This window comes from Dipodomys merriami, unplaced genomic scaffold, assembly GCF_024711535.1.
Source record: "Dipodomys merriami isolate MVZ:Mamm:240054 unplaced genomic scaffold, mDipMer1.0.p SCAF_8, whole genome shotgun sequence".
Lineage (NCBI taxonomy): Eukaryota > Metazoa > Chordata > Mammalia > Rodentia > Heteromyidae > Dipodomys > Dipodomys merriami.
In genome coordinates this window covers 48158949-48186886 of record NW_027206401.1, presented here as the reverse complement: position 1 = coordinate 48186886, position 27938 = coordinate 48158949, and the positions used below count along the sequence as shown (strand labels likewise).

Here is a 27938-nt window from a genome sequence, read left to right as displayed (position 1 = left end):
CTAGTGTAATGTAAGCTTGTTAATGACTGAAGGTGGTTTCCACTCATTCATTAATCTGCCACCATCCCATCTCCCAGAACCAGGCCTCAAAAACAAACACTTAATAAACATTGGGCCCTTAATGTCAACAAAATATGTCCAACTACCAGCTTTTTCTATAGTATCCATTGCTTTAGTTCTAACATAAACATTTTTCACAATTTAATATTGGTTAAAAAAATCAAGATTTATTCTTTAATTATTGACATGCCATAATATCATTAGTGTAACTTTTCTCTCCTAGGAATACATAAAATATGAGTACATGTTACATTTGACTATATTTTGAAAACCAGTGTATCATGCAAGAATCTCTGATGAATGATTGTGCCTCTGTCTTCCTGCCTGTAGGGGAGCCATTCCATGTTCTCAAAGTCTCCTTGGTTCCATTTTCTGCTCCCCTTGATGCCTCCATTCATCTCTTTTACACTGCACTTTTTTGGAGGGGGCGGGGGATCAGTCATGTGGCCTGAACTCTGGGCCTGGCTTTCTAGGAGCTGAGATTTTTCCTTTCCTAGTAGGCACTTAAGTCCCCTTGCGTCGTTCACAGATGTTTTTTTGTTATAATATTGTTGTTCCGGATTTCCTTTTTCCTACCCACAATGCCCTAAGCTTGTCCTTCATTTTCCTTTTCTCTCCTCAATTGAATTCTAGGTTTCATGGGGGTCTCAGAACATTTCGGAAGCATTTGAGTCACTTTTTTTTTTTTTAAATAGGATGGGAATGCTTCTAAATAGATTTACACTCAAGAACAGAAGAAAGTTGAGTTGAGAAGTAAAAGTGTGACACAGACATAGCGTGAACAAGGTTGGTGGTAAGTGCATTTGGAGACCCCCTGAACTCACACAGAGGGGTGCTGCCCGTGGTGTCTGCTGTGGGGCACATGGCCAGCCGGTCCTCTCCGGAGCCCAGCCTGGGAGCCCCTAGGAAAACACTGACCAATAGATTAAGTTGAAAAATATGTAGAAGGCAGGAAATATCAACCTGGAGTATTTATCGATGGCATGGGTGTTCTGGAAGAGGCGAAGCCCCATCTGGCCCTTGAGAAGCCCCTTCTTCCTGGAGGAGCTGGACTCACTGCTCAGGGCCAGGTGCACCACTATTTTGTCTTGCCTTTCCTCTTCTGGCAGAATATGGCTTCTTGGGTACCCAGCCAGGCTGTTGGCTTCAGACTCACTGTAGCTTCCATCCAGCATCATGGTTCTTGAATGAAGCATTCCACACATGCATGGGAACTACAGGCGGCAAAGACAAAGGGCTCTGTGAGGCCTTGTGAGACACGCAGAGCCCCGTAGCTACTCAGCAGTACAGAGACATCAACCAAGACCACCTGCAGACAGCACTGAGTCAGTGACTCCCTGGTGTGTGAGCATCACCAGAGCCATACCCAGGCCCCATTCTAGCCTCATTAGGTGAAAACTCCCAGGTGCTGCTGCTGCTGCTGCTGCTGCTGTACAGCCAGAATTGAGAATGACTGTGGAGGCCACCCCAACTGCTGAGGCCAAAACCGAGAGAGTTTTGCTACAGAATTAACTAATCCTAGACCGGTGACTCTGTAGAACATGTCCACCATGATATAATTCTTCTGCATATCAGAGCCAGGAATTGGGATGGGGGGGGGAGCTGTACTTTTAAAAAACAGAATTTAGCTCTATAGCCCAGGCTGATCTCAAACTCTCAAACTTCCTTTCTCTACCTCTCAAATTCTAGGATTTCTATGCCACCAGGCCCAGCTGGACCCAGGAATTTAAAGCCATATATTCTGATCCTACTGCAGGATTCTGCTTCTTTGTGCAGGAATTAAAAAGAACAAAACAAAACGAGACACATTAGAAAGGGTTGAGAATATAGCTCAATGGCAGAACACTTGCTTATAGTCAATATTAGGACCTAGGTTTGATCACAGCACTGCCAAAGGGGGTTGGGCAGACAGCCAGAAACAGAGATACAGAGAGAGAGAGAGACAGAGAGAGACACATGCAGAAACAAAAAGAGAGAGAGAGGAGAAAGAGAGAGAGAGAGAGAGAGAGATTTAACCTGGGACCAGTGGTTCACCCCTATAATCCTAGCTACTCAGGAGGCTAAGAGCTGAGGATCACAGTTTGAAGCCAGCCTAGGCAGAAAAGTCCGTGAGACTTTTAGCTCCAATAAACTACTCAGAAAAGGCTGGAAGTAGCTCTGTGGCCCAAGTGGTAAAGCGCTAGCCTTGAGCAAAAGAAGTTCACGGACAGCAGCATCCAAGCCCTGAGTTCAAGCCCCATGACTGACAGAAAAAAAAAAGTTGCATGAGTTAAGAGTTGGGTTCATGCCTGTAATCCTAGCTACTAAAGAGGTGAGTAGAAAGAGTGTGGTCCACAAAGGCACCATAGCTATGTGCATCTGATCATATAAAATAATATTTATCAAAATGAACGCCAGGAAATGGAAATAAGAGGTTATTTTTCTTTGTTGCCATTTTTGTTTTCTTTTCCTTTTGTCTTGTTTGTTCATTTATCTGTCTTTGGGAGAGTAAGTGGGCACAGAAATGATGGGACAAAAGGTGAACAAATGCAGCAGTGGTACTCACTAGACACTGTGTTGAAATGAACTACAGCATACAACCTGTAGTGAGGATGGGAGGGAAAAACTGGAAGAGAGCGAGGGAAAGGGTGACATTGTAGAAGAAGAAATGTAGTCTTTACCTGACATATAACTGTAACCCCTTTGTACATCACCTTTATAATAACAATAAATAATTTTTTAAAAAAAAGATTGTGGGCCATGGCCAGCCCCAGATATGGGTAAAACAAGGGCTGGTGGCTTGAACTCAGGTACTGTCCCTAAGCTTTTGTGCTCAAGGCTGGCACTCTATCACTTCAGCTATATCTCTACTTCTGGCTGTTTCTAGTTAATTGGAAATAACAGACTCACAGGCTTTCCTGCTCAGGCTAGCTTTGAACAATGATCCTCATATCTCAGCCTCTTGAATTGCTTGGATTACAGTTGTGAGCCACTGGTGCCTAGCTAAGGTATATTTAGAATTAATCATATCCAGACTTATAAAACTGAGGGGTATTGCTGGGGCAGAGGGGGTGGTAATTTAGTTAATTAATTTTAATAGAATAAGGCACAGGGCTTTTCTTTGTTCTAAACTGAAATTCTTTCTGAAATGAAAACAGACTTGTCTCCTAAGATTTGGAGTTAGAATCAAGAAATACCAAAAACTATGACAAATACATTTCTTTTTCATTCTCAGTTTGTTCCTGCATGTGGTGCATTAGACATGTCTAGATAATCAGCCTGAGCCAGGACCAGAATAGTGGCGCAGTGAAGGTGAGACCTATCCAGTATTCCTGAAGCAGCACTTCCCTGATTGGAAGAAAAAGCCTCAAGACAACTTCCCCATAAACTATCTCCTGTGGTTCTTACAATGCTGTAGATGCTGGAATGAGGGCTCTGTCATCATTTCTTTATAGATGAGAAAATTGAATCCAGTGTCAGTGGCAGAGTTGGGTTGAAACCCAACTTCCTGTTACTTGTCTTTGTAAAGACTTTCTGCTTTCTGGGATTCTTTGGGTGGAAGGTAACACCTATTCTAAAACAGGCCAATCCTCTTTTGACACAAACATCTCTATTTCCTACATGTATTACTCCCATACCAGTCCTTTCCCACCAACCTTCTCCTTCTCTTCCAATGCATAGCCCTGGCATAGAGGAGGAAGTGAAGGAACTCTGCCCACCTGCCCACAGTCCCAGCACCTGACCCTTTTTCTTTCTTTCTTTCTTTTTTTTCTTATAATTATTTTTATTTTGTTTTACAGAGGGGTTACAATTACATGGGCAGGATAATGCGTACATTTCTTACCAAGCATTGCAGCCTCCTCCTTTTGTTTACCCTTCACGTCCCTTCCCAGCCTCCCCCCTCCTCCCCAAGCACCTGACCCTTTATGTTACCTTTTCCCGCAGCTTCCGTTCCTTCCACTCCTGCACGGTGGTCAGGTAGTTGACGGCTGCGTATTCCAGCACCGAAAGGAACACAAACACGAAGCTGACCCACAGGTAGATGTCCACGGCCTTGATGTAGGACACGCGGGGCATGGAGCTGTTTACTCCCGTGATGATGGTGGACATGGTCAGCACCGTCATGATTCCTGCAAAACCCAGTCTCAGTTCCCCTGCGAACAGCAGCTAGCGCTGCGCACACCTCTCCCAGAATTACAATTCCACACTCTGGATCCTAAATTCCCCAGATGCATCTCTTTCTGGTACAAGGATCTGCATCCTAGGCAGCCTGGTCTGTCGCCCCACACACTACCTCATTTATTGCCCCTGATCCTTCTTGCAGGTAGCTGGGAAGGCTGGCCTTCTTTGTTGGTGACAGGTGAGTAATGCTTCAGCAAGTCCTGACTCTGATGTGGGACTCGAAATCTGACTTTGGCAAACTTTAAAGGAACATTAAGGAACCAGCAGAGCTGCGTGCCGGTGACTATGCCTGCAATCTTAGCTACTCAGAGGTCTGAGGATCACGGTGCCAAGCCAGCCTAGGCAAAAAAAGTTTGAGATTCTTATCCAAGTAGGCACTAAAAAGTCAGAAGTGGAGCTGTGGATCAAGTTAGAGAGTGCAAGCCCTGAGCAAAAAAGCTCAGGAGCAGCACCTAGGCCCTGAGTTCAAGCCCTAGGACTGACCAAAAAAAAGGAAAAAACAAACACTTATTATATCCCTGAAGACCGTAGAAGTTCACAGAAGGCCTACCATGCTACTTTCTGTCCCACTGAGCCTTTGCTGTGAAGCCCTCCTAATTCCTGGGACTATAGCTGACCAAATCAATTCTCGGGGCTCAAGCTGACCAAATCACAAAAATGGGTAATAAAGTCTCACTCTGGAATTCAGGATCTGGAAAGGGCTAAAAACGCAGCTCTCAACAATGCAGCTAAAATTTCCCTTCTCTGAAATCAAGAAATCATAGACTTTAGGCCCTGCCTCCAAACCCTCAGGCTGTGTAAACAAGGCCAGTTACCGAAAGTTTAGTATTTACACAATCAAATTTTGATATTTGAAGAATCTTCTTATTTACCTAAGTACTGAGCTCCAATACCACGAGTTGGGGAAGTCTGTACCCCAAATAGGCTATGACTTTCTGAATGGATACAACCCAAGTGACTGTCATTTGAACTCACAGAGGTTTTCATAGTGTAGTAGAGGAAACTGAAGCATTATCTGAATGGTGGGCAAAAGGTAGGTCAAATGTTCCCCTTTCTGCCTCCAACAGCCCATCAGGTAAGACCTCTGAAAGTTGACTTTATCTCTCCTTTACCTACTGATCAGTTGAAAAAAATAACCACCCTACCAGGCCTTGCTGAGTGCTTTACCCAATGATACTCTGGCTGGCACAGCTCTGTGGTCGATCCAGAAGGACACCCAGGACAGCATGACCATCAGGGTAGCAGGGAAATAGGTTTGGAGCAAGAAGAAGAATATGTGGCGATGTAAGGTGAAGTTAATGTAAAGTCGGTTATACCAACCTGAAAGAGATATAACATTGTAAACATACTTGATGCCAGTGATCTCTAATACTTAAAAACTGTACACTTAACATTTTTTCAAAATGGTGATCTTTATGCCATTTGTATCTTTTTTTTCAGTACTAGCATTTGAACTCTCTCATTCTTGCCAGGCCAGGGTTCCCGCTTGAGACATACTTCATCCCCTTTAGCTTTTCTTCTTTCTCTAACAGGGTCTTGCATGCATGCCTGAGCCAGCTTGGGCTGCAATCCTCCATCATGTTAGGTATATTCCACTGTGCCTAGGTTTTCATTGATTGAGATGGAGCCTTACATTCTTTAGGGTCAGCGTTGGCCTCAAATTCATACCTAGGATTACAAGTGTGAGCCACTGGCATGGCTATGCCATGTATATCTTGCTAAAAAAAAATTTCTCATGTGCTGCAATATTTGACAAATTAACCCAGAGCAGTGATTCTCAAAGTGGTGTTTTCTGGCCAGAAGCAAAGGCATCTGTGGAAGCTGTTAGCAATGCACATTCTTGGGACCCTTGTAGGACCTACTAAAGAGAAACTATGGGAAATGGGAGGGGACCCAGAAACCTGTGTCGTCTCTCCCTGGGGGATTTGTTAAAACACAGATTGCCAGACTCCCAGAGTGTCCAGCTGCCATTCTGCTTTATACCAAGAGAACCACATAGACTAAGAGCAATGGTCTTTCAAGTTTGATGAGCACCTGTTAAGCATTAGGTTTCCTGAGCTCTGCCGCCTGACAACTGACCCCCTAGGTGTTCAGGGGCCCAGAGATCTGCTTGCTGAGCTCATTCCTCTGATAGCTGGGTGCAGATGGCCTTCAGACTTCACTCAGAACAACATTTTGAGGGGACAAAGACCTTACTGTTAGAGTAGAAGGTGAGAACTGAGTCAGGAAGGGAGGGTTGGGTCAATAAGAAAAGGCTGGAGACATGGGATAGGTTCTAAAGGTTTGGCACCTGGCTGCTGAGTGAGTTTCTGGTTTGTTTGCTTTCAGTGGTGTGTGTCAATAGATGGTCTTCCAGTATGGTAGAAATAATAACTTACTCATCTGGTGGTCACTGTCCATCTTGCTGGTTTTATTTTCCTTACTCAAATTGGTGTCCTCAAGGGAATCAGATTGCTTATTAGGTTTGTACAGGCTCTTCCTGGCTATTAAGGATTATTCATTCCATATCCTTCACTGGAGGGGTAGGGGAGAGTTTGCACCTACATGCTTCTGGATGGGATCACTGCCTCCACATGGTACATAGCAAATAACAGTAGAAGACACATGTTGATCTGTACTCTAGGAAGGCTCGAAGGGAAACAAAACAGACAAGCATGCTATCCTGATATAGAGAATGCCTAAGACAAGCACACAGAGTGATTCTGGCAGATTGCTTGCCTTACCAGCTGTGCACCTTCAGTAACTAGCTTAGTCCTTGAGACTCAGTTTCCTCATCTGCAAACTGGGAATAAATACCTAACACCATAGATGTGTTGGGTAGAAATTAGTAAAATCATACAACATAGTTAAGACAGTGGCACATAATAGAGGTTATATAAGAGACTCAATAATGGCTTTGTTGATTTGAACTTGCTAAGAAAGTCATGTGAACACATACCAGGGTGAAAGAGAAAGTTGGAGGTGAGGGCCATGGGCATATCCAGCTCAGGCCTGGGGATGTCCTGTCATGAGCACAGCATTGGCAGGGCTCACACCCCTCCAGTGTGCGATGCTTTTGACAGAGAAGTGTAGGTAGAGCAGGGGGACCAGCCATTATGTCTGTGCAGAAGCTGGAAGAAGCTCAAAGCCTCCCACTGAAGGGCTCAGGCTGTTCAGTGTTGGGATAAAGAGCAATGAAACAAGACCTACTGGGGTTTCCAACCCAGCTGATGTGGGTGGAACTGTGTTCCCTAAAAAGATATGTGGATGTCCTAACTCCCAGGACCTGTAAAAGTGACTTTATTTGCAGCTCGGCAGGTATCTGTAATCAAGGTACTGAGGTCATGCTGGATTAGGGAGGCCCCAATCCAATGACTGATGCCCTGTCAGAAGAGGGAAATGTAGACCTAGAAGCCCAGAGAACATCACATGAGGACACTTAGACACAGGGTCACCATGTGATGACAGAGCAACAACAGTCATGCAGCCACAGCCAAGGAGGCCAAGGACTTCTGGCGACACAGAGGCTGGAGAGCAGGAAAAGTCACAGGGAACACGGCCCTCACACCTCTGGCCTCCTGAGCTGTGAGAGTAAATTCTAGTTGTTTCACTCACTCAGTCTTCCATACTCATGAATCCATGAGTTAAAAGGTGAGGTATGGGGGAATTGGCAAAAGGATCCTTTTAAAACTTCAAACATGGCCCTAGGTTAAAAAAAAAAAAAAAAGGAATATACTTAGGGGTAGATTATATAGTTAGTATGCACAAAGTCCTGAATTCAATCCCTATCATGGCCTTGCTATAAGTAGTAACTATATTTCCTTGGAAAGCTGTTAAACTGCAAATCAGATCATAGAATCATATAGAGCTAGGCATGGTGGCACACTTCCATAATCTCAGTTACTGGGGAGGCAAATGGGAAGATCAAAAGTTCAAGGCTGGCCTAGGCAAAGTTCTGGAGGTTGTATCTCTAAACAAAATGTAAAACAAAAGGGATAGAAGCAACTCTTTTTTTGGGGGGGGAGGGGGTCCGGTCGTGGGGCCTGAACTCTGGGCATGAGCGCTGTCCCTCAGCTCTAGAAGCAACTCTTAATTCAGAGTATGCTTGCCTGACATGAGGGAGGCTCTGGGCTTAATCCCTAGCACTTGGGGCGTGGTGGGTGGTCAGGGAGGGAAGAAAGGAAAGGGAAAGGATGGAAGGAAGGAAGGGAGGAAGGAAGAAAGGAAGGAAGGAAGGAAGGAAGGGAGGGAGGGAGGGAGGGAGGGAGGGAGGGAGGGAGGGAGGAAGGAACGAAGGAACGAAGGAACGAAGGAACGAAGGGAGGGAGGGAGGGAGGAACGAAGGGAGGGAGGAAGGAAGGGAGGGAGGGAGGGAAGAAGGGAGAGAGGGAGGGAGGGAGGGAGGGAGGGAGGGAGAAAGGGAAGAGGGAGGGAAGTAAGGAAGGAAGGAAAATATGTTTTTTATCCTTAACTAATTGCAAAGTTAAAACAAAATGTCTTGTATATGGTGCTTGCTAAGTTGTGTTACCTCTAGGGGTGAGATCTTAGAAGATAGCCCTCCTCTCCCTTCTCTCACTCTCCTTTTTTTAAATTTTAATTTATTTTAATTTATTTTTATTTTTATTTTATTTTTTGCCGGTCGTGGGGCCTGAACTCTGGGCCTGGGCGCTGTCCTTCAGCTCTTCAGCTTAAGGCTAGTGCTCTACCGCTTGAGCCACAGCACCACTTCCAGCTTTTTTTGCTTATGTGGTGCTGAGGAATCGAACCCAGAGCTTCATGTAAGCTAGGCAAGCACTCTACCACTGAGCCACCTTCCTAGCCCCCTCTCCTTTTATTTTTAAGTGCTAATTATATTTTGGGACTCTGCATTCTTTTAGTAATGTAGAGAGGCTAAGGCTGTAGAATTCTAATGCTTTTTTTTTTTTTTTTGTTGGTCATTGGGTTTGAACTCTGGGCCTGGGCACTATCCCTAGGCTCTTAAGTTCAAGGCGAGTGCTCTACCACTTGAGCCACCATACCACTTCCGGTTTTCTGGTGGTTTATTGGAGATAAGAGTCTCATGCTTTGATGTTAGTATAATTTGTGGAGGGGAAGGGAAAAAACAAATCGTTTAAATAGGGATACAGGTGGACCCACTGCAACAATGAGATGTAGAAGTCGTTATGTCGAAAAACGAACTTCATTACTGGGCGCTGGTGCCTCACGCCTGTAATCCTAGCTACTCAGGAAGCTGAGATCTGAGGATTGTGGTTCAAAGTCAGCTAGGGCAGGAAACTCCGTGAAACTCTTATCTCCAATAAACCACCAGAAAACTTGAAGTGGCGCTGTAGCTCAAGTGGTAGAGCGCTCGCCTTGAGCTGAAGAGCTGAGGGACAGTGCTCAGGCCCAGGGTTCAAGCCCCATGACCAACAAAAGAAAAAAAAGAAAAACGAACTTTACAACTTTTTTGGGGGGAGGGCGGAAGGGGGTGGAGATGGTAAGAGATGGGAAGGGGAAACAAAGGAGGAGGCAGCAATGCTTGATAAGAAATGTACTCATGGGGCTGGGAAGGTGGCTCAGTGGTAGAGCACTTGCCTTGCATGCTTGAGGCCCTGGGTTCGATTCCTTAGCACCACATAAGCAAAAAGAAAAAAGCCAGAAGTGGTGCTGTGGCTCAGGTGGTAGAGCGCTAGCCTTGAGCTGAAGAGCTGAGGGACAGCGCCCAGGCCCAGAGTTCAGGCCCACTACCGGACCCCCCCCCCAAAAAAGGAAAGAAATGTACTCATTATCTTGCCCATGTAATTGTAACCCCTCTATACGGTATTTTGACAACTTAAAAAAAAAAAAAAAAGTCTCATGGACTTTCTTGCCCGGGCTGGCTTTGAACCATGATCCTTAGATCTCAGCTTCCTGAGTTGCTAGGATTACAGGCATGAGCCACCAGCACCAGGCTCTAATGCATTTTCTTCCACATTTGAATCAGAATGTGCAAAAGTTAGCTACCGGTGCTGCTGTAGAAGGCCAGTCTGGAAGTCGTGTGAAACTTCTGAATCAGAAACTGGGACAAGGAGATCTTCTCATCTGTTTTCAGGGATTCATCGCCATTCTTCCAATACAGCATTAAGTCTTCATCTGTATATGCATCTTTGAGGGGAAGCAAATAAAGTGAATTTAACTCCTCTGCCTCTTAACCAGGTGAAGCAACAAAGAAATCCTATGCCAGAGTAAAGTGGCGTTAAGACTGCTTTCACTATTAAGACTCAGGGTTTCCAAAATGGCACAACATTGGACAAGAAATAAGGGAATGAAAGGAACAAAAGTCACTGCTACTTACAGCTCTCCAGCTCCAAAGAGCAGGTCTGGGAGTCCAAAGGAAAGTGGCTGAAGTCCATGTTGCACATGGCTGTGACTGTAATCCTACACAACCAAAATGCATGTGTTGGCTTGGCACTGAGTTACTAGCTCATGCGTCTGCCCAGAGCAAGGGCTGCATGCAGCACATAGCCCAGAGCAGCTGCCTCCTCCAGCCTACTTCTGACATTGGAAACACACGTGAGCAAGTTGCCAGTCCTCATCTGCTAGAGCTTTGCCTGCTGTGTGGTCTTAATGCTTCACTATGTCCCTTCTACTGGACTGCTGTCCCCCTTCCCCAGCTTCTGTGAACACCTGACCTCTTGTACCTGCCACCATCCTTCAACCCAAAGCTAGGAAGTGCCTAGTATTACCATTTAATTCTGCTGGACTATACAAGTGGGCTAGGAAGACGTACAATGAGACTTAAAATACTGAAGTTACTGTAGAAGCCAATCTGAAGTAATGACGTGTGTGTGTGTGTGTGTGTGTGTGTGTGTGTGTGTGTGTGTGTGTGTGTACACGTGTCATGTTAGTACTGGGGCATGAACACAGGGCCTCATGCTCTCACTTGGCTTTTTCACTCAAGGCCAGCACTCTACCATTTGAATCATACCTCCATTTCCAACTTTTGGGTGATTAATTGGAGATCAGAGTATCATAGCCTTCCTTGCCCAGCCTGGCATTGAACCATGATCCTCAGATCTCAGCCTCCTGAGTCACTAGCATTATAGGTGGAAGCCATTGGCATCTAGCTGTTACTATATTTTAAATCTTTATTGCCAGTCAACTAGAGTCATAGTCTCTCGGGATATAAAATACATAAGTCATGGCCACCATCTACTCATTGAGGTTGAAGTAGCCTTCATCCCAGTAATGAGGAGGAAATCACCACCTGTCAGCATACCTGTTTCATCTTTAGCCAATTCTGACTGCTATCAAAAGGCCGTCCCACAGACCCATCCATTGTGCTGAACACTTCAGGACCAAAGGGACAAACCTTCCATATTGGAATGGCGTTGAACCAGGGAACGACAGCCCTCTGGACAGTTACCTCATGCTGTACAGCACGTGGCCATCTGGGAATACCCTTAGCATGATGTTGTCAGTGGTGGTGTCATGAGTGAATGACCTTTTGGAGTGAACAAAAAAGACATCAGGGACCCAGATCTTCTTCACCAGCCGGCCATCGAATGTCATGCTCTTGTTGCTGGTGCTAGGGAAGGCCAGCCTCTCGTCCTTCCAGTAATGCCGCAGGTACAGCGTCATGGTGAAGTCCTGTGAGAGCCCAGGGAGAGACCAGACTGAGAGACCTCCCTTCCTCGATGAACCCACCATCCTCCACTGCACCAGACACCCAGGTCTAGCCTCTAGAGTAGGAGGAGATAGCTCCATAGCCCTGGGCACACGGCCCATGTGACAGCCCTGCTGCCATCAGAGAGTGGCTTTAAGCTTTGAACATCATGAAGTCAGGGCCAGAAACCGAGCTTTGTAAATGGAAACTCCAGCTGTCCGGCCAGCAGTCTGGTCTGCTGGGCAGCAGGACAAGATTTTCCCCCAAGTCCTGCTCTTTCTTACTAGAACCTGCATCCACATGGCTCCTTCCCCACCCATCTAATCATTCCATTGCAGTAAGAGAGCTGAAAAGTCAACTGCCTTTCTGAATATGTTTCTACTGTCAGATTTGTAAGATCCTTGAAGGCAGAGCTGAGCCATGCCCACACTGAATTTCCCATTCACCATTACATGTAATGCCTGGCAAGGTAGGAGCTTCATAAATGTTCACTAGATGAGGGCTGAGGACATAGTTCAGTGGTAGACCACTCAAGGTCCTAGGTTGGATCCCCAGCATATTAAAGCAGTGTTTTTTTTCTTTTTCTTTTTCTTTTTTGCCAGTTGTGGGATTTGAACTCTGGGCCTGGGCACTCTCTCTCAGCTCTTCAGCTCAAGGTTAGTGCTCTATTACTTTGGGCCACAGTGCCATTTCTGGTTTTCTGGTGGTTAACTGGAGATATGAGTCTCACTGACTTTCTTGCCTGAGCTGGCTTTGAACGCAATTCTCAGATCTCAGTCTCCTGAGTAGCTAGGATTACCAGCATGAGCCACCAGTGCCTGGCTTAAAGCAGTATTTTCTAAATGGAAAAAAATAGAGAGATGAGCATAGACAGCACAATGCCGACGATGAGCTCCACCTAGAAGCTTATCGCATTACAAACAGACTCCATGCCTATATATATAATACCTTAAATCAAGAATTTGGCCCTGATGCCATAGCTAGAACTAAGACACAAGGTTCAAAGGGCTAACAAGCTACCTAGAAGACCTCCTTGGGGAGCAGGTGTAAGAAGGAGAACTAGAGAACTAGCTTCTGGTGGACCGAGATGAAGGCTCAGGGAGAACCAGCACTGAAGTTGTGCTGCACACGGATGTTGGTCCTTAACTGATCCTGGCCCTTAGTGCATTCATCGACCACATCTGCACCCTTCACACTGGACAGCATCCTTACCAGATGTTGGCACCTTTGTATCTTATCAGCTGTGACGGACTGAGTCAGTTAAGAGCTAGGGAAAGGCAGGGGTGTAGCTGAATGGCAGAGAGCCTGGTTTAGGGAGCTCAAGGTCTAGGGAGCTCGGGGCCCTGGGTTTGACCTTCAGCTCTAAAAAACAAACAGCAAGAAACTTCCTCCACACTCTGGATGCCCCCTTTTGTGTTTATTCATTCCACATAGTTTGAGCCCCCCCCCACAGTGGTCCCACACATGATAGAGACAAGATAAAAAGATGTATGGACTGATAGCCAAGTATGGGAAACAATCACATACAAGAAAACCCCAAGCTAAATCTCTAGCACAATTACAATGGATGATGTGGTCTAGCAAGGAAAAACAGAGATCCTGTAGAGCAGGTGGTCCAGGAAAGCTCTTTGAAGAAGTCTTCTCTCAAGGGAGACAGCCTGGGAGGGCCAGACCGAGAGCGTGCAGGAGGAATACGGAAGCAGCTTGTAGCCAGAAAGCTGGAAAGGAATACTGCACAGAACAGGAAGAGCTGGGGCCATGGAGGGGGCGCTGCCCTCAGAAGTGAGCCCCTGCAGGATAGTCAGGTGTGGTAGGGAAGAAACGGAGTGCCCTGCCACTGCCACAGTGGGGCCCTGCCATTGCCAGAACATAGGAGAGTACTGACACAAGGTTCAAACATCCAACCAGTACAAGGGGAGCTGAGCTCCCAACTGAAGTTTCCATCCAAACGTCTACTGCCAACAACTCCTCCAAGCATGGTGGTTCATTTTGCCTCCCTTGAGGCTATGTTCTGATGTCAGAACTCCCAGAAATTCTGATGGCAGAGAGTATGAATGGGCCTATGAGCCTTCATTTAACCAATTCTTTTGTTTTCTTTTTTGCCATTCCTGGGGCTTGAACTTAGAACCTGGGTATTGTCCCTGAGCTTCTTTTGTTCAAGGCTAGCACTCTACCACTTAACACAAACACCACTTCCAGCTTTTTCTACTTACGTGGTAGTGAGGAATCGAACCCAGGGCTTCATACATGCTAGGCTAGCACTCTACCACTGAGCCACATTCCCAGCCCTCATGTAACCAATTCTTGAAGCTTGTGAATGCCATTCTACAGCCAGCTCCCAAGCACCTGTCTTGTCACCAGCAGCCACCACTCCCTCCCCCGCCCCCAACCCAGTCACAGCCCGCACCCCTGAGGGCCCCATGCCCCCAGTTCTCAGCATCCTGTCACATGCTCTCTCCTGAAGGCTTCCAGCCCAGGGCAGGGTGCATACCATGTCCACCTCAGAGATGCTGTCCAGACTCTCCACCTGTACGTCCACGCCCACTGGGATGGCAGGGCCTGTAGGAGAGCAGAGACAGCTGGTTAAGGCCTGTTCCTTCCTGCCAACACCTCCCCCAGGGCAGCCAGGGCTGCAGTGAGGCAGAGGATCCAAATTATGGGAGATGCAGGGCTGGGGAGAGGAGGGAAGGGGTTTCAACTAGTCTCTGATATGTGGGGTGCCTGAGTTTTTCTTTAGCACTGAAGTCAGACTATGCACGTTCTATACATTGTTCTGGGGTCAAGGTGGATGTTTGTTTGTTTGCTGGTACCAAGTTTTGAACTCAAGGCCCATATTTGACTAATTTGCTTGCCCGATTGAGCCATGCCTCCAGCCCTACTTTTTGCCAGTTAATTTGCAGAGGGAATCTTGAGGACATTTTCCCCTCTGATTGGTCTTGAGCCTTGATTCTCCAGGTCTCAGACTTCTGAGTAACTAGGAATAGAGATTTGAGCCCCTGGTGCCTGGCTGATTTTACACACACACACACACACACACACACACACACACACACACACACACACACACACACACACACACACACACACACACACACACACACACACACACTAGAAAGGATAAAAACAAAAATTTATATTCATTGAACATATTGACAAATGTCCTTATATTTACAGTGAAAAAATAAATGTTTCTGGCTTGTCAGCTGAGCATTCAGGAAGAGGCATTGTGATGTGGCAGCGCACTGCCCCTGAGCCTGCGGGCCCTGACCAGGCGGTGCGGCAGTAGGAACACCCTGCCTGCTGTGCTCAGAGAAGTCAGGAGAGCCTCAGTGAGCGGACAAGGCGAGCCTGGGTCTTCTGGAATGAGAAGACTCCAAAGGGACTTAGACGGAGGCAGGGAAGAGGACAAGACCCCCTGGCAAGTATTAAGTAGGAACTAAAAGGCTGAGAAAATACATTTTGTCCTCTTAAACATGAAAGTAAATGAGCACAATTGCTTCCTTTTCTTTTTCCTTTCAGCTAATAATTAAGGGAAGAAGTAGATCTTCAAAAAAAAAATGTTTTAGCTGGTGTCTCACACCTGTAATCCTAGCTACTCAGGAGGCTGAGATCTGAGGACTGCGGTTCAAAGCCAGCCCGGGCAGAAAAGTTCATGAGACTCTTTTCTCCAATAAACCACTAGAAATCTGGAAGTGGTGCTGTGGCTCAAGCAGTAGAGTGCTTGCCTTGAGCTGAAGAGCTCAGGGACAGCACCCAAGCCTTTCATTATTATGAATGTTATGTGGGGGGGGGTGGGAATGGGGGCTGAGGGGGTGTTGCAGATACATAAATCAGGAAGTTGATCTTTCTAATGTCCTGTGTACCTTATTGATGGCTTAGGTCAGGACCCAAAAGAAACCTCTGCTCTGACAGCCATAATTCCTCAGCCCCAGGGGTGCTTTGAAGGACCATTGTGTAGGGGGCACTGTTCCCTGCCCCCTAGTGGCTTCAACTCCAGGGCATGTCTGAGCCCCTTTCTAGGCGTGTTTCAGGTGCCACATTCTCACAGTGCTGTGGGCTCCCAGCATAGCCCACCCCCCCACCCCCAGGAACAGGACCTGGCTAGTTACCTCACCTTCTGCACCCTTCTTAATCTGAGATGTTAAACAGCCCGGAGTTGGGCTCTGAAGCCCTGGACAGCGCTGCTTCCTGTGGAAACGTGCCTCCCTCCTCTTACACCTTCATTGCCTTCTTCTTTTCTTTTCTTTTTTTTCCTTAATGTGTATGGTAGTGGGGTTTGAACTCAGGGCCTTACACTTGCTAGGTAGACAGATGCTCTACCACTTGAGCCACACCCCAGCCAATTGCCTTTTTCTAATGTGTACTGCAGGTGACCTGCTACATGGCTCTAAGAGCCATCAGAGACACATCAGAATGACTGCCCTCTTTGGATGCACTCTCCAGTGGCCTGCTTTTCACACAATGTGTGGAGTGTTCAACCAGGAGCTGTCTGGTTCAGGCATGTGCCAGATAAATGCTATCAGTGTGTAGCGTCTCTTACTGTGCCAAGGCTCTTGGGCCTGACTTGTTCTCCACAGCTCCAGCTGTCCTTTTAAGGAGAAACTTTGTGATAAGATAGATCGGGAGAAATGAGGTCTGAAAAACCATTGTCAGGAATCCACAGAAGCCCACTGTATTCATGAAGAGCTTGATTAAAGCCACACAGGCACACTTTGCTGTGCTCTAAGCCTTGCATTCCTTTGATAATTTGCAACAGTTAATAAAAAGAAAAAGGAAAGGAAAAAGAGAAAAAAAAGGAAAGAAAGGGGAAGGAGGAGAGGGAAGGGGAGAAAAGGAAAAAGGAGGAGGGAAGGGAAGGGAAGAAAGGGGAGGGGAAGAGAAGGGAAGGAAGAGAAGGGGAGAAAAATAGGAAAAATAATCAATGTGCATATGGTTTGTCATAGCAAAATACTAGAAACAAATATTGTTTAATTCTTGAATAATGACATTAGTCATTATTTAAAATGTCATTATTCAAAATAATGACATCAGCTGGGCGCTGGTGGCTCACACCTGTAATCCTAGCTACTGAGGAGGCTGAGATCCGAGGATCATGGTTCAAAGCCAGCCCCGGCAGAAAAGTCCGTGAGACTCTTATCTCCAATTAACCACTAGAATACCAGAAGTGGCACTGTGGCTCAAGTGGTAGAGTGCTCACCTTGAGTTGAAGAGCGCAGGGATAATGCCCAAGTCCAGAGTTTGAGCCCCATGACCAACAAATAATAATGATGATGATGATGATTATATTAGTCACATAAGGTATGGATGGCAAAGCCGTACAATGAAATAGTAAGCAACTGTTTAAAAAAATATAGAGCTGGGCACCAGTGGCTTATGCCTATAATCCTAGCTATCCAGAAGGCTGAGACCTGGAGGATCATAATACAAAGCCAGCCCAGTCAGAAAAATCCACAAGGCTTTATCTCCAATTAGCCAGCAAAATACCAGACTGGAAGTATGGTCCAAGTAGTATAGCACCATCTAAGATCAAAAAGACTTGTATTCAACTCCTGTCACCATATATATATATATATATGAAGGTCTTTATAAATTGATAAGGAGAGATCTCTGATATATTCCTAAGTTTAAAAATTCAAAGTACAAAAGACTACAGCAGCATGATATCAAGGTAAATATGTAGCTATAAAAGAGAACACATTACAAAATAGTCTGAGTAGTGAGGTGGGGAGAATATGTATGTACATTCACTTGGATATTAATAACATAGCTTTGAAGGAACAAAAATACCTTCACAGGCATCTAGAACAATAGAGGAATGATTGCCCTGGGCTATGCTTGAGCCAACCACATGTGAAGAGAAACTTTCAGACACCAGCATGGGCCACTGTGGGGTGGTGTCTTCATGGCCATACTTGACTAGGAACTGTTGAAGGGTATGCAAGATGGACCTTGCAAAATTAAGGAACTGTAGCAATAGTCTTCAAGTATTCAAAGGATTATCATGTGAAGGACTTTCTCAATAGCGCCATCATTCTGCCATGCAAGGTAGTACATGGAAAAAGCTCAGCAGCATGTAGTGTCACTCAAAATGATAAAAACTCTCCAATGGCATTCCACTCCAACGATGGACCAGGTTGCTTCCATAGTGTATGATTTCATTTACATGAAGGTCAAGAATAAACAAAACTAAGCCAGGTGTCAGTGGCTCACACCTGTATTCAGGAGGCTGAGATCTGAGGCTCACAATTCCAAGTCAGCCCAGAAAGAAAAGTCCACGAGACTTATTTCCAATTAATCATCAAAAGGCAAGAAGTAGAGGTGTGGCTCAAGTGGTAGAGCCCTAACTTTGAGCAAAAAAGCTAAAGGTCAGCACCTGGGTCCTGAGTTGAAGATCTAGTACTGGCACTGAGTAAACAAACAAAACTAAGCCAGACCAGTGGCTCAAGCCTGTAATTCTAGCTATTCAAGAGACAAGATCTGAGGATCACAGTTCAAAGCCAACCAGATAAGGAAGTCTGTGAAACTCTTACCTCCAATTAAACACCACAAATAGCACTGTGGCTCAAATGACAGAGTACCAGCCTTGAGTTTAAAAGCTAAGGGACAGGGGCTGGGGAGGTGGCTCAGTGGTAGAGCGCTTGCCTTGCATGCATGAGGCCCTGGGTTCGATTCCCCAGCACCACATAAGCAAAAAGAAAAAAGCCGGAAGTGGCGCTGTGGCTCAAGTGGTAGAGTGCTAGCCTTGTGCTAAAAGAGCTGAGGGTCAGCGCCCAGGCCCAGAGTTCAGGCCCCATGACCAGACCCAAAAAAAAAAAAAAAAAAAAAAAAGCTAAGGGACAGACCCAGGCTCTGAGTTCAAGCCCCAGTATTGGCACAAAGATAAATAAACTAACAAATAAGCAAACAAAACTAGACTAAAGATGTAGCGCAGTGTGAGCACTTGCCTATCGTGTGTGAGATCCTAGGTTTGAATGCCAGTAATGTACACACACACACACACACACACACACACACACACACACACACACACACACACACACACACACACACACACACACACACACACACACACACACACAGAATAAGCAAAAATAATTCATGGAAATAGAGCTCGGAAAAGTGGTTTCCATTGGTTACACTGGGCAGGGATGTAAGAGAGCCTTGTGAGGAGCAGGCAATGTACCATCTGTTGATCTGAGTAGTGCTTTCGATGTAGTAGTGCTTGCATATGTAAAAATTTGAGCCCCTCTCAGATGCGTGTGCCTTATTGTAGTAGGCAAAATAAAATCCTCCCCAAAGATTTATTTCCAGAAACTGGGCACACAGGAGGCTAGGTGGCAAAGGGGAATCAGGGAGCAGATAGACTGGTGGGTGCTAGTCAGCTGACCTTCAAACAGGGACTGTGGCCTGCGTTATCTAGGTGGGCCCAATTTTATCATTGTAATCTTCCTGAAATGTGGAAGGAAGATCAGGGTGGAAGAGATCAGGGCAAGTCAGCATTTTAACTGAAAAGCTGATGAGGAGCCTGGAGTCAAGGAATGTCAGCCAGAAATGACCAGAAAAAAAAGTGGGGTTTCTTCAGAACCGCTAGAAAGAAACACATCCTGTGAACACCTAGAAATTAGCCCAGCAAGAAACACTCCAGATTTCTAACCAGTAAGATAACATTTCTATTATTTTAAGTCATTCAGTGTTTGGTAAATTGCTGTGGAATCTATGGGACACTGGTACAATGTTTCATCTCCAAAGAAAATTTGTTTTTTTTGGGGGGTGGGGGTCTGGTCCTGGGGCCTGAACTCTGGGCCTGGGCACTGTCCCTCAGCTCTTCAGCTCAAGGCTAGCACTCTACTACTTGAGCCACAGCGCCACTTCCGGCTTTTTTCTTTTTGCTTATGTGGTGCTGAGGAATCGAACCCAGGGCCTCATGCATGCAAGGCAAGCGCTCTACCACTGAGCCACCTTCCCAGCCCTCTCCAAAGAAAATTTGAGGGGCTGAAGAGTGTGTGATTATGTATGTGAATGTGTCAGTCCCCATGCGGTGAGGAGCCCGGCCTCTCCGCTTGTCTCCTTGCTTAACTGGGGGACCTTTCATATGTTTTTCTCCAAGCAGATTTTGGGGGTAACTTCTCAGTGAGGAGCCTGGGCCCCTGGTGAACAGCTGGGCTCCTCTCTGTTAGCTTGGCTCTGAAGTGGCCGGACCACCTCAGGCATCTCAAAGAAGGAGAGTTTGGGGGATTGGGATTTGTATGGCCTGGTGTTTACATTTTCTCCCATCTTTGTTCTCTTTTCCTTGAGGTTCTTCTCTTGGAGTTTTAAGTTGATTTGTTGGTATCATTGAATGTTTTTAGTGTAAAAATAGGCTTGGTTGTTTATTCTTGTGATATGTTGCTACCTTCTCAACAAGTGGTGAGCATCACATGTCCAATGGGCAGAGGGTGGGGGTGCTAAGGCTCAGCTAGCACCCCTAGGTCTTCCCTCCACCAGCAGCCTCAGCACCCCTAGATGCTTGTTAAAGACATGAATTCTCAGCCCATCCCAGATTGGCTGCATTAGACATTTGGATGTGGTCCACACAGCTAGATGTGAACAAGCCTGGCAGCAGGTGACTCCAATCCACAGCTAAGTGTGAGCAGCACTAGATTTCTTAAGGAAACTTCCAAATAAGAGCGCCTTGTCCCAGAAGCCATCACACTCCTGTGAGCTGGCCTCCACCTGCGGCGGATGCGCACTGCTGACCCCCTAGCCCCATCCACCCTGCTGCAGGGCCAAGGCTTTCATTCGGCCAAGGGCCTCTCTGCCTGGCCTCCTCTAGAAACTTCTCTGAGTGGCTTCAGACACGCTCTCCCCTGACTCCTCCTGGGGCTGCTTCTTCCAGGCTGGCACCCAGCACCTTGCACAACCGGTTCTCCCCCTGAGGTTGAGAACTTCAGTGTCCCTCCTGGGGCTGGTCTCTGCCCCCAAGTCTTAACTAACTGCCCAGATGCTTCTAAGTGCCTGCAAGAGGTCTCCATAAGACAGTGAACCACTTTCTTAAATCTTATGTCCCCAAACCAACCTGTCTACATGCTGTATGAATCTAAAACAAACCCACAGAAGCAGAGGGGAGAAAGGTCATCACTCAAGGCTGGGAATGAAGGAAATGAGATGTTGGTTCTGTGGATGAGCAAGTTTTAGGTATGTGGGGACGGTGGCTAATGACACTCTACATGTACTTGACATTGGCTAAGGGGTAGACTACAATAAGTGTTCTCATTGTTAAAAAGAAACAGACAAAGCCAAGATTATGTGTGAGCACTTTGCTTGCTATGATCAGTTCATAACATTTTTTTTTTTGTCAGAGCCAGGCACTGGTGGTTTGTGCTATTCAGGAGGCTGAAATCTGAGGCTCCTGATTTGAAGCCAACCCCGGGCAAGAAATTCCTGGAGATTCTTATCTCTAACTAGCAAAAGCCAGAGGTAAAGCTGTGCTTCAAGTAGTTGAATGCCAACCTTGTGTGAAAAAGCTCAGAGACAGCATTACATTGTGACCTTAGGGGGCTGGGAATTTAGCTTAGTGGTAGAGTGCTTGCCTAGCATGCATGAAGCCCTGGGTTCAATCCTCAATACCACATAAACAGAAAGAGCCGAAAGTGGCACTGTGGCTCAAGTGGCCTTGAGCAAAAGGAGATCAAGGACAGTGCTCAAGCCCAGATTTCAAGCCCCAGGACTGGAAAAAGAAAAAGGAAAAACAATTGAGGACCTTGGGCACTTTTGATCATGAGCATCTTTTATACAAAATATAAAATATGTGTATTTTATGACTGTAAGTATAAAGTTAAATATTAATAGTACATAGTAAGGTGATTTTTTTTTCCTTAACTCTTATTTTAAAATAAACTTTTTTTTGGTGGGGGAGGTGGCTGGCAAGTATCCTGGCCTCAGGAAGCATGTCTTCCCTAAAAAACGGGTCAGCTCCATGCACATAGGAGACAAAAAGAGACGTGGCTTCAGGGGGAGGATTCAACCTTAGCAGCAGCCTCCATCTCCATGCCTCGTTCCCTCACCTGGGATAATAACAGCATCTACCTCATGGAGTTCATAGCAGGATTACATTAAGAGTATCAGCTGTGCATGTAACTAGGAAAGTGTTTGCCTAGCATGTGCAAAGACCAACAACGCCCAGCACTGCAAAAAACATATGCCTATATATGTATATATAATTAAAAAACAAATATGTACATACCTTGGCCAGCATGGTGTCTGGCACAGAATGAGCCCTATAAAAGTGGCAGCTGTCATTCATATTCTTTTGTTTGTTTTTTGCCTTTTTTTTCTTCAGTTTCTTGGAGACAACTTCTTATTATGTCTAGCCTAGCCTCAAACTCATGATCCTTTTGTCTTCGTCTCCCAGTGCAGGGATTGCTGGCATGTGTCCCCACACCTGATCTTCTTGGGTTTTTGTTGTTGTTTCTTTCTGTCTTTTGGTGTAGTGTCAGTGAAGGCTATGGAGGTCAGCCAGGTAGCCAAGAACAACAATAAATGACAGGCCAGATGTGCTAGCACAGGACTGTAATCTCAGCATGTGGGAGGCTGAGGTAGAAAGATTAAGAGTTTGAGGCTAGGTTGGACCATAAAATGAGATCCTATTGAAAGAAAAGGAGGGAGGGAGGGAGGAAGGCAAGGGAAGGGAAGGGAAGGAAGGAGCCTTCTTTTTGGGGTCTGATGTCACTTCGATTTCGTTTGGAACAGATTCAGCTTTTGTAAAGCAGGCCATTCATTAAAACTTTATTATCATGAATTTTCTTGGCAGAATTACCCATTATGAACCTCAAGGAATCTGAAACCCCAGAAATCTGACCATCTCCTCTTGACCTGAGCCAGAGGTGCTCAGGCTGCTGGCTGGGAAGAAAGCACACAGGAACACAGGATGGTAATCCACACCCACGCCTCTCCTCTCTAGCAGGTGTCAGAGCTCAAGGAATTTAGTGCCTTTTAAATGCCAACGCCTCTGTGATAAATGAAATTTACTAATCCCTAAACAGTGGCAGGAGAGAGGGTCTGACAGCTGGGTTTGCTGAGCGGACATGCACAGATATGTGACAGGGCTTTGCATATATTATCTCTCCTAATCAGGACAGCACCCCATCCTTAGTGATTATGGCTCTCTTATGGAGCAAGGGGAGGCTTAGAAAGGATAGTTGGTTCCTGAGAGAGGATGGAGGGCAGAGGTAAATGAGAAAGGGAAGCAGCCCACCTCTCTTAGTTGTAGTTTATGTGCTGAAATGCTTTGGGCCTCATTCTCCCTGTTTACGCAAAGCAGGGATGGCATGTGGTCTGCTCTCTTCTCACCTTGCTTCCTATCTGACAGCTGGCTCCCTTCTCAGCTACTGTGGGCTGAATGTTTATGTTCTCTAAAATGCCCATGTTGAAATCCTACCACACACACACGGTGATAGTTATTGATGGGAGGTAACTAGGTCAAGAGGGTGAAACTCTCTTGGGAATAGGATTTTGGCCCTTACAAAAGAGACCTCAGGAAGTCTTTACCCTTTTTCATCCTGTGGGGTGATACAGAGAAAGGGGCCACCTTGAACCAGAAAGTGGACTCTCTCCAGCCAGAATCTGCCCAATGCCTTCATCTTGAACTTCAGCCTTCAGACCTTGTTGCTAAGCCCTCCAGCCTGTTAGGACAGAACTTTTCTAAAGCTGCTTTGGGTCCCTGCTTTGTGTCTTCTGGCTGCCTCTGTTGTTTTGTTTGTTTTAGCAACAGCAAGTTGGCCGCAGCGCTGGTCCCTGCTGTGAAGGCGAACAGCGGAGTCACCTGCAGCCTCCTTCAGCCTGCCCACTCTCCTCTCCTTGGGGAAATGAGTGACTTTAGGAATCCTGATGAGTTTATTTGACTGAGACCCCCATTTCCCCCGTTCAAGGAGGGGCTATGCTGGGCAGCCCCTCTCAGCAGCCCTGGGGGACCAGGCCCTAGATTCAGTGAGGGGGGACATAGTCCTACCTCCAAAGGCCGGCCTCATGGTGAAGTCGTGATCATCCACTCTGAGGAGAGGCTGAGGTTTTCCTGCTCGGAGTTTGGTCACGTCAAGGCTCTTTTTGTACAAGTTACTGCAAAGACAAACAGAAATGCTTTCCCACTGGCCCACCAAGGTGTTGAGTGAGATTTGGGCAGATTGCTTCCTGTAGGTCCTACTGATCAGGCATCTTTTCTCTATCTTGCCACCTTCATATCTGGGGAGTAGTGAGGGACCCCTTCCAATATTACACACATACCCCCAACACACAGACAGGTCCAAAACTGAGTCCCAGTTCCTTCCAGAACCTTCCATCATTCTACCCAGGAACTCTTAATTATCTTGCCAAAAGCTACAGTGGGATGAAGCTGATTGGGTTGAGTACTGGGGGATTATGATTTGTTTTTCTCATTCATTGTTATCATATTGCATTGTGTGATCAATATTCTTTGAGACAATGCTTTAAAATGATGGTTTTATCCTAGCAGACCTAGTTTTTCTTTCGCCAGGTTGCTGGTCAGTCTCGCAGGGCTAACCCCTGTAGAGAGCCTCTGTCAGCAGAGCCGGTGAAGGTCAGGGCCACATGGGAAACACAGTGCTCTGGGCACCCAGCCAGGAGGCCACATGGCGGCAGCCTGAGCTGGAGCCCAGAATGCAGGCCCTGCTTCCGCCCCTTCCTCTAAACTAGATGACACATTTTTTTTCTAGACCATTTTCTTTAGCACAACCCCACACAATCCTAAAGCAGTCAGAGCAAGATATCCTAAAGGTACGGTCACCAGTGGCTCCTGGCCATAATCCTAGCTACTCAAGAGGCTGAGATCTGAGGATCCCAGTTCAAAGCCAGCTTGGGCAGGAAAGTTTGTGAGACTCTTATCTCCAGTTAACCACCCAAAGAACCAGAAATGGAGTCATGGATCAAATAATGGAGTGCTAAACTAGAGCAAACAAGCTCAGGGACAGTGCCTAGGCCCTAAGTTCAAGCCCAGGACTGGAATTAACAACAACAACAACAAAAAGATGTCCTAAAGAAATTGTCTACTGACAAGATTGTCATTAAGGAAAAGAAATGAGAAGGGAAAACAGGAGAGAAAGCACAGAGATGTGGTAATCCATAGCACCTTGTCTGTTCCTCTAACAACACTTAATTGGTTCATGCCTGGTGCCTGACTTAACTCATATACAATTCATTGAATCTTCTTAAAGGGTTAGGACTGAGTTCACTAAGCACAGTGCTTAGCACTTAGTACTCAGTATATGGCATCAGCATGACAGGACAAAGTGGTCAGCTCTAGAAGGAACTTAAAACAATTTCATTCTAGTCTGCTTGATCAAAATTCTCTGTAGACCAGATGGCTTATCAAAAGTCCTATGACTGGCTGGAAATGTGGCTTAGTGGTAGAGTGCTTGCCTAGCATGCATGAAGCCCTGGGTTTGATTCTTCAGTACCACATAAAGAGAAAAGGCCAGAAGTGGCACTGTGGCTTAAGTGGTAGAATGCTAGCCTTGAGCAAAAGAAGCTCAGGGACAATGCCCAGGCCCTGAGTTCAAGCCCTAGGACTGGGGGAAAAAGTCCCACATCAAAAGTATCAAAAAGTCCTGATACTGAGTCCTTACCCTGGCTGAATCAGATCTATATGTCTGGGAGGGGTGCCAACATTGTCAGGATTTAAATGTCTAGCTGATTTGCAAAGCTTAGAACCACTGTTCCAAACAGTGCCACATCTATGCTTTCTCTTCATAATTATAAACTGGCTTTGTGCTTTGTTGGTCAAAACAATGATTGTCAAACTTAGCTACAGGACTGTAATCACTTGGGAGGTGTGCAAACTACTGCTGGATTGGAAGGAGTGGTTTTGGAGTCTCAGTGCAGAGAGTATATAAAGTGTCTGGTGAGTGGCTCCAAGGTGAAGCAGTGTTTGAGAATCATGAGGACCAGAACTTAACCAACACCTTGGCACCATCCCCAGAGCTGCCCAGACACATGTTGGCATGGACCTTTAGGTAGAAGAAGCAGGAGAATAATTGCATCAGGTAAAGTCTGCTCAGGCTCTCTATGATTTGATTTGTATTGAAGGGTTTTGTTTGTTTTTTAACTAAGCAAAGAGCTTTTCCTTTGTTTACTGTTCCTTTGTCATTATGCCTATTTTTACCTCTGTGTTCTGTTATGCTTTTAGCTTTGGGACAAACAGATGTTTTTTTCTGGTTAAGCAGTAACTTATTTCTTGTCTTGAGATCTCGGAAACATCTTCCAATAAAGTCTCTTAACTTTCACTCTGTACTTGCTCTGCCCAGATGATGTAATTAAGTGGACTCAAAGCTGTTCTGATGGATAAAGCAGCCACTAATCCCATGTGACTGTTTCAATTTTAGTTAAGTACAATTCATATTTAGTTTCTGCATTATACTAGCTACAGGTAAGTACACAAAGCCACGTGAGCTGCTGGCTACTGTTTTGAGTGGTACTGATGTAGAACAATAAAGTTTTATTAGCCAGGTGCTGGTGGCTCACATCTATAATCCTAACTACTCTGGAGGCTGAGCTCTGAGAATCAAGGTTTGAAGCTAACTCAAGTTGAAAAATCCGTGAGATTCCTGTCTCCAGTTAACCAGCCAAAAGCAGGATCTGGAAGTGTGGCTCAAGTGGTAGAACACCAGCAGAATGAAAAAGCCAAGTGAGAGTACATTGGCCTGAGTTCAAGACCCAGTGCCAGCACACACACACACACACACATGCAAAAAATGTTCTATTGGTAGTTTAGTGCTAATCTAAAGGTTGGCCAGTCCCTGCCCCATGGATTTCCATCAGCTGAGTCTCCCAGGTTACAGTACCAGGAAACTTCCAGGCGCAATTTCCCAGGCCTAGTTTCCCCCCCCCTCATTTTCTCAACTCTGATGAGGGGGTGAGGGCTCAGGCCAAGGCTATTTCCCTTCCTCTTCTTCCGGTTCCTTCCACCAACCTTGAGGAGGCCAGCTTCCATGTGGAAAACTGTCACACATCTTGTGACTGTTCCCCAACTCTGGGATCTGACATATTCCTGTGGAGTAACCATCCTGCATGATGCTGTCTGTCCTCTGTCACTCCAGCCCTTACCACCACAGAAGGAGAAATAACAACAGACAAGGGACAGATAAGTAATGTAACATCAGGAGGTGATTTTTTTAATCAGTTGTGGGGGCTGGGTACTGTCCCCCAGCTCTTCAGCTAGTGCTCTACCACTTGAACCACAGTGCCACTTCCAGCTTTTTTCTGCTTATGTGGTGCTGAGGAATTGAACCCAGGGCCTCATGCATGCAAGGCTAGCACTCTACCACTGAGCCAACTTCCCAGCCCCAGGAGGTGATTTTTTAAATGTCATAAAAAAATGAGAAATCAGGGGCTGGGAATGTGGCTTAATGGTAGAGTGCTTGCCTAGCATGCATGAAGCCCTGGATTCAATTCCTCAGTACCACATAAGCAGAAAATGCCAGAAATGGTGCTGTGGCTCAAGTGGTAGAGTACTAGCCTTGAGCAAAAGAATCTCAGGGACAGTGCCCAGTGTAAGCCCCAGTACTGGCAGAGAGAGAGACAGAGACAGAGACAGAGACAAAAACAGAGACAGAGACAGAGAGACAGAGACAGAGAGACAGAGAAAGACAGGGAGAGAGAAAACAGGGTAAAGAAATAGGAAGAGGGCTGGGAAGTTGGCACAGTGGTAGAGTGCTTGCCTGGTATACATGAGGCCCTAGGTTCCATTCCTCAGCACCACATAAGCAGAAAAAAGCCAGAAGTGGAACTGTTGCTCAAGTGGTAGGGCACTAGCCTTGAGCTAAAGAGCTGAGGGACAGTGTCCAGGCCAGAGTTCAGGCCCCACAACTGACCCAAAAAAAGAAAGAAAGAAAGAAAGAAAGAAAAAGAAAGAAAGAAAGAAAGGAAGGAAGGAAGGAAGGAAGGAAGAAAGAAAGAAAGAAAGAAAGAAAGAAAGAAAGAAAGAAAGAAAGAAAGAAAGAAAGAAAGAAAGAAAGAAAGAAATAGGGAGAGATGGGTTGGGAGGTACAGTGGTTAGATGGATAGCTGAGGAAATCTTTGAGGCCTGGAGGGAGAGAGCAAGGATGGTCTGAAGAAAGCTCACTCA

At 46.0% G+C, this 27938-nt stretch overlaps 1 protein-coding gene and 1 non-coding gene across 2 annotated transcripts in view; one reads left to right on the top strand and one right to left on the bottom strand.

The window, feature by feature from the left end:
- Positions 1 to 284: 284 nt before the first annotated feature.
- The window catches only part of Gabrr2 (gamma-aminobutyric acid type A receptor subunit rho2), a 32523-nt gene continuing 4869 nt past the window's right edge, over positions 285 to 27938 (bottom strand). Inside the window, exons 2-9 of the mRNA XM_070010944.1 lie at positions 23811 to 23917; positions 14316 to 14383; positions 11585 to 11808; positions 10514 to 10596; positions 10183 to 10323; positions 5389 to 5541; positions 3973 to 4169; positions 285 to 1274 (exon numbers count right to left, since the gene is read on the bottom strand). Coding sequence (XP_069867045.1) covers positions 963 to 1274; positions 3973 to 4169; positions 5389 to 5541; positions 10183 to 10323; positions 10514 to 10596; positions 11585 to 11808; positions 14316 to 14383; positions 23811 to 23917 — 1285 coding nt within the window. The 3' untranslated portion in view covers positions 285 to 962. The remainder of the gene's footprint in view (positions 1275 to 3972; positions 4170 to 5388; positions 5542 to 10182; positions 10324 to 10513; positions 10597 to 11584; positions 11809 to 14315; positions 14384 to 23810; positions 23918 to 27938) is intronic.
- Trnaa-ugc (transfer RNA alanine (anticodon UGC)) lies at positions 18438 to 18506 on the top strand. The gene has a single exon. It is a non-coding gene; the product is annotated as a tRNA-Ala (tRNA).